At 39.9% G+C, this 13,592-nt stretch overlaps 1 protein-coding gene across 1 annotated transcript in view; it reads left to right on the top strand.

The window, feature by feature from the left end:
- Nucleotides 1–13,592, top strand: part of ptprga (protein tyrosine phosphatase receptor type Ga) — a 401,392-nt gene that overhangs the window by 202,286 nt on the left and 185,514 nt on the right. Inside the window, exon 2 of the mRNA XM_034682949.1 lies at nucleotides 6,027–6,209. Coding sequence (XP_034538840.1) covers nucleotides 6,027–6,209 — 183 coding nt within the window. The remainder of the gene's footprint in view (nucleotides 1–6,026; nucleotides 6,210–13,592) is intronic.

Here is a 13,592-nt window from a genome sequence, read left to right as displayed (position 1 = left end):
CTTTCTGCAGGCAGTACAATGTGAAATAAGTGGAGCCTAAGGCAATTTTAAACATTGTTTTAAGAGGTTTTTTGACTGTTTGCATCCTGAAAAGAGACTAACTTGAACCTGTATCTCATAATCCAAATGTCATAACTGCTAAACTGATCAAACCTTGTCTATCTGTGTCTTCTCAAACTTTAAGGACGCGCTGTTTCTGTGTAACGAAGTTGGACGGAGTTTACAATGGATCAGTTGATTAAATTCATGTGATTTGTGGATACAACATGTTTTTAGCTACAATCGTGGCTCCAAAGCTGCGTTCCAGAGCTTGTGGGAGAGTCTGGCATTTCGGTCCTCCACACTGCCAACTGAGCAGAAATGCTTTCAATTGCTGTTTAGTTAGAGAATCTAATGTCAGGAAATGAAATCCAAATGCAACTTGAAAAGAAGCAGCCTCCATAAGTGTTTTATTTACTGATGAACAAAAAGCATTGCTGGAGAATTGTCCAGCGTTGGTGGATGTTCATGCCTGTTTGAGTGTGCTCTTGTTTATACTGCATTTTTATTGGAATGCATGCATTAATACCATCTTTTACATCCCACTCACTCTTATTCTCTCACTGAAACACCATGAATACCAGTCCAAGTGTACAATATCCATAAATATGTATGTCTGAGGAGAGCTGCATGACTATATTTCTGGGGATGTTAATGGCCATATGCCCACATATTTTAAAATCAAACCTTAACCCTTTTCAGATGTGCAGGATGTGAGATGATGAAACATGCAGCTCCGGGGCATTAGGGACTCTGAGGTCAAAGGAAAAAAAGATAAACAGGGCGAGTTGTAAGAGGAAAGCTTGATAGATATATAAGCAGAGGGAAAAAGGGTTGATGAGGTCAATACCATGGAAACAGTGACAGAAAACCTCTCTTTATATACAGCATTTCAGAGTAAGTGTGGGTGCATTCAAATGTGCATCTCTGGCAGAGCTAATTAACCTCCCAGCACCTAAAATACACCATAACTATCATGCTGACAGCTTCCAGACATACATCTGTTGAAATGAGATATACATCATGATTATATATTTGGACTGCAGACAAACATGCTAATTTTGCTGCTTTTGAATGCATCTAATTTGTGAATAAGCTTTGAGAAATCTGCAATAAAACACTAATTATATTTGTTATAAACGTAGTTGTTGTTGTATGCTCAAATGCTCCTTTTTCCTAGGTTAGAAACACAATATGTGAGTTAATAAGTAAAGGATAATGTAGAGTGAGTGGGTGGTAATGCAAAACAGAATCCAGACAGGATGAGAGAAAACCCAGTGAGGCTTCAGGACAATATTTTTAAATCAGACCAGTGTTACTCAAAAATACGTTTTGGATCTTGACTGATTTCCTGATGATCATTTTTGTCATATTTATGGTTTTAAATTCAGCTAACTTTGATGACTATCTTTTTAATTTTCTTAATTTAATTAAAGGAAATTGTGTTTTTCTTTCGCATCAAAAAGAAGCTTTAGTCTTCCTGCTCAGTTCAAGGCTGGACACCAGAAGAGGAACATAGTGTACCATTCAGTAGCTGAGGTATCAGATATTGGCTGTCTGAGAAGTTGGAGCTAAAAACTGGGTCAATAATGGATGTAAACTCATCAGTTGGACACAAACACAGCTCTCAAAAATATGTATCTGTGGTTTCTAGTTGAGTGACCCCAATAACAACTTTAAAAGGAGTTTACAAAAGTTGAACAAAGTTGTGTATTTTGCCCCTACTTTAACCCCGCCAGCAGCTGGTGGGATCGGCTGGCATTAAACGGTAAATTACAAACTACTGGTTGGGAGAGGAGGAAGAAAATAAGGCAGTTGTTGTGGTTGGATTATTTGTATTCAGGTTTTTTATGATAAAAACTTGACAAATGGAGGATCATACTTATCGTGATCACAGGAGCGTATTGCCCTTGAAGGCCACCATCACATCACTGGAGGGGTGAGCAAGGGAGTGTTTCAATGACACCATTCCCATTTTCACACACTGAACCTTTAATCTTTAATGTGTTGCAAACCAAATTTTATGTAAGGGTGTAAATAACGACTTATTGTTTTGTGTCTCTTGTTTTCAAATAAAATAGTTGGCTTATAAAAACAATATTTGTATATTTTAAATATTAAATCTTGTTAAGAGAGGTCGTCTTCAAAATCTAACTCCTCTTATACAAACTAATACAGTTCGTATTGATACAGAACACCAGGGCAGCCATGACTATACTGATATAAACTCAATGTTTCTGATGAATCGAGGGCTCACCCCATTGTTATTCAAATTCACTGGCAGATTCAAAGGCTAATGGAGTGAGGCATCGGGGTTAGGACACTCTCACTTGCATGACTGCTCTCTAAAATAGACTCTGCCTTCAGTCATTTTAGAGACAATGCTACAGAACAAAGAAAAGCTTGACTTTTTGAGCTGATGACACAAAATGGTTATCTGTCCTACTTGATAAGTTCAGTTCCCCTGTGATCTGATGCAAACTAGCCAGATGAAAGAGACCTGTGCGTCGATGTATCTCCACCACTTTCACTCGAGTGGCTGCAAGTCAGCTTTTAAATGGGAATGTCAGAGTGAGCGTGTCCAAGCTCTTTTTTTACTTTTGGAATGAGTCGACCTTACGGTGCATGATTGAAGTTTTGCTTTTTCATATAAAACTTTGGGTTAAAGCTGCAAAGTCTCTTGCTCCCACATTTAGCAATTGTTCAGTAATTACAGTTGCATCCATTTCCATCCAGAACATTTAAAACACCTTGGGCTTGTGTTGCAAACTTCCTGCTGCTAAATGTGTAGTTCCCAAAGACAAGTTGAGATAAATCTTATGATTTGTCAACAACATAATAAGGGGTTGTTTTGTCAGTCTAAATGACTGCAAAGTAGCATCCATGCTGATGTTAAACTGACCTACAGTGGGGTTTTCTTTTAAACAAACTTGACCAAAGCTGCAAAAGCAGTGCCAAAAAACTATGCAACCAGTCATTTTGACACAAATTAAATTGCAGTTGATACCAGTGACAGAGTAGATATGTGTGACGATTTCATTGGCCTTTTCTCAGAGTGGTATTTCAGAGGGGAAAATGATTGCTATTTTCAAGAGTTGTATAAACTCATAAATTGAGCGATTTTTTCGATGTATTGCAAAAAATGTAAAAGCAATGCAGCAAGGCTGAGTTTAAGTCATGTCTCAATGAAAAGGGCTTTTATCGGCCCCTCAACATTGTAGGGATCAACTAGTTTCCCTTGACAGGAGAATTATAGGTCTGTGCCCGTGCTCACAGTGCTGCTTGAATAAGAAACGGAAGCACAGCAGCCGAACACAAAGGAGGATGTGTGAATGTAGGGCTGCATGTAGAGCAATTAATTAGGTTAATATGAGCCTATTATCTTAGTTTCTCATTGCATAATACGAGTATGAGACGCATCTGAGTGTGCCGTCACAAACTACCAAACACAGATACAGGGAAAGTGCACCAGTCAGAAGTGAAACAAAATTTAGATTAAAAAATAATCTTCAAATGTCAAAGTCTATCTAATCCAAGAGAAAATAAGCAAGTCTTTGATATCTCTTTGTAGGGAGGCAGCACGCAGGGGGTTGAATCATGGGTTGACATTTTGTGGAGATAACATGATGTTAGGTCACAGGAACAGAAAAATGCTTCATTGTCAGGAGCTGGAAACATTGACAAGAGATAATATTTAAAAAGAGATAAATATGAGTCAGCTTCTACAGTTATCAAACTCCAAGCACGCTGACATGAAGAGCTTTAACACAGGAACTGCAATCTGAGTTGACTTTATGTAGTAAAACTAGTCTGTGAATAAACTATATAGTACTTTATTTAAGATTTACCGAAAGAATAAGTAAAAAGTGTCTTCTCAGATTTAAAATAAGCCACATTTATCTGACAAGTCCAGGTAAGCATTTTATTTCAGGATATCACATGACAAAAATAAGTCCTGAAATGTTTGAAGTGAGTAAAGAAATCTGCCAATGTGGTAGGAAAATGTCACAGGTTTCTTTAGATAAGAGTTGGGATTATTTAAATTAAATAACATATTTTTATATTATTTTTGAAAATTCAGGCCCTATTGTTGGCTCGTAATACCTTAAAATAAGGCATCTATCTAGACTTGTTAGGTAAGTGTGTTTTGTCTTTAGTCTATTAAGACATTGAAGAGAAATTAGACAAAAACACTTGCTTAGTTTTGAGATGCAGTGTATGGCTGGAAAGAGGTCTCAGTTTTGTTAAAGTTGTGTTTCGCTGATGAGTTATCGACCTGCGAAAGATGAACCAGTAAATGTTTCCAGCTCTGCTAGAGTATCAATTTTCAATTTTGATTCAAAGGGCTTTATTAGCATGGAAAACATACGTAATCATTGCTAATCGTATAATAGTATCTTTAACACCACATGTCAGTTCACCTGACCGTCAGGTGGTAGACTTCAGCCAATCATCTGGCATTCACTCTGTTGATGGAAAGCTGGTATCCTTTTGGCTTTTCACTTTTTTCTTTAAACTTTAAGTAAGGGATGGACTGTAAAATGTAGTAAAGTACAATACCTCCCACTCTTAAGTGCTTTACTAATAATTAGTATCTCGCTCCCTCAGGTCTTCTTCCTCCCTTCACCTCTCTGTGCCCTCTGGCCATCTCAGCACCATGCGGAGCAGAGCTTTCAGTCGCTCTATGTCAGCCAACATATCCTGTGATTCTTTGCGTAATAATTCTTTGAGTAATACACTGCAAAGAATAGTATTCACTTTCAACTATATAGCAATCTGTAGAAATATTACAAAGGACAGACAAGTTTCAGCATTGAAACTTGGAATTGTCTTTGAAATGTTGATGATGGTGTCGAAGTTGCGTGACGCTAGATATGCTGGCTAGTTAGACAGCTTGCCATTTGGTGCTAGGTGACAGGGGTGGCGCCATGTGAAGCTCGGGAATGATTGGTGAAAAATCCTCCATATACCAAACCGTCTAGATTTGGCTCATGCCACGAAGGCTAGGTCCTTGCTGAAGGCTGGGCTTCATGCTATCCGCGTACTGTTTTTAACAGAGTCGCCGCCCGGTGGAGAAAAACACAGTCAGGCTTAAGGCTTGACTTTTGAAAGCAGGAGGCTAGATGCATTTCTTATAAACAGTCCATAATCAGACTCCTTTTTTTTTAGAAATCTGACATGTTGATTAATAACTTCAACATATTGATCTGTTTTTTGGCGTCATATTCTGTGTGTTGGATTTAGTGTGTTTGGTGGGGTGAGGAGGGCCTCGGGCTACATCCTGCCCCCAGTGTGCCTGGTGGCTGCAGCCCTGATCTTTGGGTAAACACTCAGGTGTTAAAGCAGGGGCCGGTGACATTTCAGTCCCAGCCTCCCCCCTGACTATCTGTCTCTCACAGCCTCTAGAAAAAGTGACTCCAATGGCCTCAGGCTTTCATTCTGTGGACATTGACTGCCAAAGGATGCCTCCACACACAAACATACACACTGAAACACACACACAAACACCCACCAGCTTCCTCACGACTTGTTTAAGGTGTTTTAGGGTTTCCTGTCAGCTCAGTGACGCTGTGTGAGATTGAGGCTGACTGCTGATGGCTTGTCTGAGGGGGAGTTCAGAAGGAGGTCAGCAGTGCAAAACCAAATATAGAATATGTTTTATATGAAAGAAGGCTTGGAAGGCAGCAGGGGAAACATAATAGCCTCATGATGATGACATTTTGAAATTTTCTATTTACCACATGAATGAAAACGTTTTGCCTTTTCAGGAGCTGTCTCTGTTTGGGGCTCATGATGTTCATTCTGTGTGCAGTGTTTAATTGGAATTCAGATGACTTGGCAGAGCACACTGTCAGCTGTTTCAGAGGACATGCGATGCTTCTGAAATGTCATTTTCCTCTGATGAATGCCTCTAAAGCCCACACAGTTTCTCAACAAACTCACTTCCTGCAGTGATAAGACCCTGTCACGCTTCTTGATGTCCTCAGGTATATACGGGCCAGACGAGGGATGGCTGACAGCTTACCCAGAATGCAGAGAGAGAAACCAGTCACCAGTCAACATCGGTGACCAGGACGCAAAGGTGTCTACAGAGTATCAGGAGCTGACACTGGAGGGCTTTGATACTGAATCCTCTAACAAGACGACGATGAAGAATACCGGCAAAACAGGTAAAAACTCTGACTCCTGTCGCTGTTAGGATTCTTACTGATTTATAACCTCTGGATTCATGTAAGAGAAGGTTTTTCTGAACTCATACTCGCTTAAATTATATGAATGTGTACGATTCATAGAAATGTTATTACAGAAACTTAAACATTTGCTCATTTTGAGGAAACTGAAAAATAAAAGGTGATTTGTTACACATGTGAAACACATTATGCTTAACAGTTAATATCTAGGTCTAAACTAGCATTTTAAAATACCAGATAAGCATTCAACACAGTTTCAGAGCATATAAGTCCATGCTCCTGTAGTTGAAGTTGCATATAACGTGAACATTCATGCACTTTTAGCTTTAATATGCTGGTGTAAACAGGCACAGTGCATGTGTCAGTAGTATCTTCATAAAATGCTGAAGTAAGGCTGATTATCTTTGGATTTGTCCAGTCCTTAGTGATGAGGGGTGAAGAATCAAAGAAGCAAGGTCTTGACCCAGTCAGTTAACCGATATGGATGCTGTTGCTGTTCCTCCAAGAAGTATGTCTTGGTTGTATCAGTCGGTATATCCCGTACTTTGACCTACATTGATTCCTCCCGAACAGGTCACCCCTTACCTCGTACCTTGACGTTACTCTCTGTATTCACTACAAGACACTTTACTGATCCCTGCTCAGATCTGACACAAACAGTAGCACATCATGCACTGATCACATCCATCATAACACCTGTCATCCAATCACAACCCCCCTCCCGTGCATCAGATATACCAACAGCATAAAAAGCATGAAACCCTGGGGTGCCGTTGGCCCAGTGGTCTAAGCGGGTGCCCCGTATATAGAGACTTGAGCCTGTGTCACAGATGTCAGAGGTTAGATTTCAGCCTCAACCATTTACTGCATGTCTTCCCCTACTCTCTACTCCCCACATTTCCTGTCTCTCTTCAGCTGTCCTATCAGATAAAGGGGAAAATGCACAAAAATATATCTAAAAAAAACCAAAAAAACAAAGATTAAACCCTGCTGAGATATGTTATGTCCACGGATGGGATTGTTTAGGTTACTCATGGTACAAAAGTGTGGATAAAAAAAAGATAAACCGGCAGAGAAGGAAAAGACTGCAGCTACAACACGCCATGGGAAGCAAATAGGATGCTGGGTTAAGCTGGTCAGCGGCGGCTCAACACTGCACTTCATGCCGTCGGGAATTTTTAATAAGCCACGGAGGTGAGCATGACACAGCATGCTGCTGCAGAGATGCACAAGAAAACCACGTGAGCAAGTGCAAGACACATTTACTGGTCATTGTTTCATGCACTTTTTGTAATATAAATATCTAGAATTATTCCCAGATGGAGCTCTGCTGTATAATTTGTCAGTTTAGGGATCATTTTTGGATAAACAGAGAGGTATATAATTTAAAACTCCCATAATAATAGAGTTTGAGTAAAGCTATTGTGTCCCTTATTTGGTACTGAAAAAGATGACAGCGCCAGTACAACCAACCAACCCAGTCTCTTCGATCTGCATGCAAATAACACGACATTACACTTTCAAATTGCATGCAGTGCGTACGCCAAATTGGAATTTGGTTCACCAATTCCTTCCATCAACTTCTGTGGAGAGCAGACACGTCCAAATACTCACTTGCAACAGCAACAACAAAAAGCCCTGGCTTTTTGAAACTGAGATGTGGTTAGAGGCTTTCCCAAAAGTCTTTACAACTCAGAGAAAGGTTGACATAGCTCTTTTTTCCCCGTATTTTTAGCAAATCTTTAAGAATTGTGATGATTTCCAGTTTAGCTTTCCAACCCTGCAATATCTTAATATCCACTGGTCCTTTTGCTACTTGGCTGAAATCAAGTCAAAAGGTTTATTGACAGAGACAAGTCATGCCTGGATGAAGAACTTGAGGTGTTATTCATCTGAAACAGCTCAGAAAAACCACATGTAAGACGAAAACTCTGGCCCCTTTCATTACCCTCCTGTGCTTTGAACACAAACCATCAACCACAAATTGGTGAACCAATTGTAGGTACACTATAAAACAAACAATAATAGACAATAAACCTCAGTTATCCCTTGTAATCTTTTAATCTTTATATTACTGGTACCTCACCTCACATTCCCCAAAGAAAAGACAGCAATATGTTGTCACCAGCTCTCAAACAAGCAGGCAGTCATGTTGAGAAGACATGGCTTGTTGTTTCTGACATTATGTTCGTAATCAAATAACGCTGCAACAAACCACAAAGCCGATCTGACACCTCTAATAATCCTGGCTCATATTGGCAGATGTCTGCATGTCAAACATCTGTTGCATCACTTCCCTTCACATAGTTATAAAACAAGACAGGTGCAATATGCAGCAAGTCATTTATGATGAACATTACACATCCCATTTGCATTCAGACATGCTGAATCCCTGTTAGGACAAGTGCCATGGCAGGTGTCAGAGCCTGTAGGACTCAGCACCTGGCTATCTGCATTCAGCATCTCGAGGACCCTACTTGTCAGCCACTGCTATTTTTCATAATTCCAGGCTGTCAGTAAGATGGATGATCCTTTCCCCTTCATGGAGAAATGAAGTTGAAAAGCTTTCGAGAGGTCAGGGAGGCTTCAGGTGGTTGGTATGGCTGTGGACAGCTTTCTGAGTGCTGCCCAGAGCACAGCTGTGTGTTAGGCACAATAATGTTTTACATCCCATCATTTCCTGTATGCGAGGATACATTTGAATAAATTGCCAATTTGTCCATAGCTTTACTTCAGCTCCCAAAAAGCAGATTGAGCTGTGTAAAATAAAACCTCTCCTGTTAGTCTCAATGAGTAAAACAGACTGCAACAAACAGACGTGCCTGTTCGTCTTATCCTATTCTTGTTGACATTATATCCACAAGTTATTTAGCTCATAAATATTTAGACAGACCTTAGTCAACAGAAAGTGGTGAAGCAGAAAGGATCAAAACTTTCTGCATCAATTTAAAAAAAAATCTTTTTGACAGTGCTTTAGATATAACAGAAAAATGTAAATCCAACAACTGATTTAAACTTGTAGTGCTAGCAAGGCTAACACAATAAATAAGGGACAATGTATAGTGAGCAGGTGGTCATGCAGATGGCTCTTCCATAATGCTCTGCTATTTCAGGGCAGGATATTTACGCCCGTTTGGTCTCCTCTGCAATGTGTAACACACAGAGGATTAATGGTGGGGAAATGTTGTTCTGCCTCTGATCTTCCCTCAGAGGTAGTAACCGAGGCAAAGTGAAAGCGTGGGGTTGGTTGGAAGAAGGTGGCGATGTGTAGTGTCAGAGCTGGCAGGGCAGAACAGCTGTGTGTACACCCAGGTCTGAGAGTTAGTATGTGGTGCTCACAGTGTGGGTTTAAAAGTCAGGCCTCTCGCACTCCTGCATCACTACAATGCAATGTGAAACCACAGACTACAACACCAATATTATGCTGTTTTGGGTTGCAATGTGTAAGTATCAGAGATGGTTGTGGTCCAGCAAGCCTGAGGCTGCTCTCGCATCTGTGCCTGCTTACTGTCATGTCCCCACTCTCAAGACCAGCCTGAGACCCCAGTAACAATTTTACCACAGTGTCAACAGGCAGAGGGGGAATGTGACAGACTTACCTCCGCAGATTAATTTGACATAACGTGTCTGTTCAAGTTGCTCCTTTCATTGCTTCAGCTAGAGACAAAACTATTATCTATTAGTCTATTATCACTATTGTTAAGGGGTTACGACCAGTCGTAATCAAGCATTTAACACAGCCCGGGGTAATGATTAAAAATGTAAAGTTAAGGGATGATCGCAACATTGAAGGAAATAGGTTGATGGTAGTTAAACCGGTAGAGTAGGACCCAAAAGCAAGTGGAAGCTGAGGAAGCAGTTGAAGTGATTTTATTTCTTTAACGGTGAAGTGGAGGATGATTGATCTAGAATCCAAGGTGAGAGTGAGATCCAGGAGAAGCAGGAGTGAAGCGTGAGGCACGGGGTGAAGGCAGGTGAGTGTCCGGAGGGAGAGCGTTGCAGAGATAGGGCGGAGGTGCAGGAGGCTCGAGGAGGCACTGGAGGAAAAGGGAAGACAGCGGCAGTTAGTTGAAGACAAACACAAAATATTTAGACGCTAGAGATACTTTATGTACAGGTGAGACGGCCGATGTACCACTGTAGAAGCAGGAATACTCTGGCACCCGACTCCTCTCTCCACAGAGCTTAAGCGCAGTGTCTTCATGAGCGTGATGGGGAACAGGTGTGAAGGTGCAGGAGCAGCCGGAGCAGGAGAGAGCCAGTGTGGGAAAGAGAACCACCCAACACCCTGTGAGGGAGACCAGGGAAAACTCCACACAGGCAAAACACAGTGATCACCTCAAATAGACCTGCTTGTTTTCTTACATAATTGAATAGAGCTGAAACATTCATGTCTGTAAGAAATGATTTGCTTAATTTGGCTCAGCACCATAACCGTGTTCAGAGTAACAGCTTGCCTTCAAAACAACCTTTGATTTTAATCATATAGCGTCAAAGATGTAAGGAAGCAACCATAACACCTGGATAGTGTGCTGTTTGAGTTTGCAAATTTCCAGTCTTCTGCTATATCCATGTAGTATATCCGTAGCCTTGCATTTGAGACATGAGACTGGCATCAATCTTCACATGTTAAAGCAAATAGCTGTGTTTCCTTACACATTTTTTCTTCATGAATAGGGGAAATGTTTGACACCTTCAGCTGCTGAATTTGAACTAGACCAGGTACCGACTCCTCAAAAGCATTTTAAGGTTGAAATGAGCAGTCCTTAAGTCAACATGTGTCACTTTTGTCGAGCCCTACAAGATCGCTGTGCTGCTCCTTGCCTCAACACTGACTGTACAAATAACAAGCGCTCCCTGTGGAGAGCCGTCTTACACAAATCAAACATCTGTGTTTGTATGCAGACTCTCTGAAAGGAACAGTGGTTGGTATTATTGCAGGCAGAGTCGCACAGAGCATGGGGATTATATACCATTAGATGCTTACAGTTGCTTACATGAAATGATGCATTGATGTATTGCTAAATGTGAGTGCATGAAATACAGTCAGCCATTATGAACTGTGCAAGTGGATACAAATAAATCAGATGCTGTAAACCAGAACAGTGGGGGGAATAAAGTCAGAGGGCTGAAGTGGAGTCTAACTTTTAGGGAGTTGTTTTTTTTATTTTTGTGTTCCCAAATTATTTTTTTAGCACCACCATCCGCACATTAACATGAGATCCTGCATAATGAAACAGGCCAAGTACCAGGACAATAACTGTGCACATTTCAGCTGCACTGTTTGTTAAGCTTTAAATATAGTCGTATCATAATTTGTTAACTGTTGTCTCCAAAACTTTCCATCAAATGAATATTGCAGCTTCTGGGAGGCAACAGGAGGACTTTTGTTTGGAGCCTCTTACTCACACTTTGTGCCCAGATTCTTGATAAGCGTCGTCAGATGTTGAGCTCATTCATGTAAATATGTGATTCGCAGCAGTGTACGTCACTGATGAAATTAGTGATCATCTTTTGATCAAACATACATGAAATCCATGAATTATCTCACCAGCTGCTCGGACTGAGGATGAGTTTGTGGCATCGCACACCACACAGGTTCATTAACATTAAATGCAGTGTCTGTCTCAGTTCTCCTGAGTTAGGTTATTCTAGTGTACACTTGATGTTACCTGGGAATAGATTATTTATCCCAAGATGCTTTATAAAAATATATATTAAATAGGGCTATCAGGGGGAACTAGTTTTGCCTCGTGGTTAAGCCATGCACCCCATGAGCAGAGGCTATAGACCTTAAGCAGGCAGTCTGGGTCCGGTTCAATTCCAGTCTGTGGCCTCTTTCCCTCCTCACTCTTTCTATCAGTTTCCTGCTCTATCCTTTGTCACATCCTTTCAAATAAAAGTATAAAACTAAATAAAATAAAAAAAATAGGGCTGTCAAACGATTATTTTGTTAACTGCAGTCAATCACAGAATTTCAATAGTTAATTACGATTAATCACAATTTGAATGGCATGTTGTTCATTGTTCATTGTTCATTGTTCTTTTGCATTTGAAAACAGTTTTTAAGTCTATAATAATAATGTAAAGCAATTCATTAAAAGACAGGTACGTTATGATCTTGACTTTTAGATCCACCATTGAAATAAATGCTGCACTGCTACACTAGTATGGTCTGAAACTATGACTCAGAGGCAGCTTCAAAGTGTTGATTCTGTCAAATACAGAGTTTATTTATATTCCTTTAAAGGATGCTCTGTTACACATAAAGAAATATGCAGGAGTGTTTGTACTAAAGGTGCAGCACATTTATCTTATTCAGTTTCATCCACAGGTTTGTGTTGATTTATACAGTCCAAGATAATGCTCTGCAGGCTTTTGTGGTGCAGTTAGCTGCTGACATCAGTCTGATTAACTGCAGCTGTATGCTTAATTCGTAGGTGTTAGCTCAGACATGAAATACTTTGATGATTTTTAATTCTGTTTGACACAAAATATTGTTGACTTGTCAACTGAGCCGTCTGAGAGTTTTTAAAAGTTAAATGTGTCGTTTAAAAGCACATGATGACGTTATTTCACACCATAGTGAAAGTAGGCTTCCACTATCTTTTAGAATAGATTTTAAGATTATTTTATTGCTTTTTAAATCTCTTAATGGTTTTGACCCTTCTTATTTATCAGATTTGCTTTTATCATATGAGCCAATGAGAGCCCTCAGGTCTTCAGGTAGTGGACTTTTAATTGTACCAAAAGTAAAAACTAAGACCCACGGTGAGGCAGCTTTGAATCATCACGGCCCACGCCTGTGGAACACCCTGCCTGAGGATCTGAGGGCTGCCCAGAGCATAAATATTTTTAAAGGCAAACTCAAGACCTACCTTTTTAATCTTGCTTTTAACTGAGTTTTATTTTTACTTAATAGTTCTATTTATTTATTTATTTATTTATTTATTATCTATTTCTATTTTTTCTTAATTTATTCTATTTTTTAAGTTATGTAAAGCACTTTGTGTTACAATGTCATTGTATGAAAAGCGCTTTATAAATAAAGTCTGATTGATTGATTGATAGGAAGCAGGAAGACGCTGTAGAGGCTTAACCAAGGTGTGCTGGAAGGAGCAAAAGGGATATAGAAAAACATATTTTCAAACCTTAATTGCACCACCACTTTAACACAGATAGTTTGTTTGAAAAAATGCACATTGAGTTTGTCTTTGATAATGTACCAAGGCCTCTCGTCTTATTCATTAACAGTGACGGTAGAGTCCCCTCTTTATTCCATAACCTCTGACGGCTCTCTATTTCCCTTTTATTTGTGACATTAATATTGTCCAGTTGACTCCAAAGTGTAAGATTTCTTCA

The sequence above is a fragment of the Notolabrus celidotus genome, chromosome 1 (assembly GCF_009762535.1).
Source record: "Notolabrus celidotus isolate fNotCel1 chromosome 1, fNotCel1.pri, whole genome shotgun sequence".
In the NCBI taxonomy this organism is placed as follows: Eukaryota; Metazoa; Chordata; class Actinopteri; order Labriformes; family Labridae; genus Notolabrus; species Notolabrus celidotus.
The sequence above is the reverse complement of the archived record's forward strand: the minus strand, read 5'-3'. Positions and strand labels throughout refer to the sequence as shown.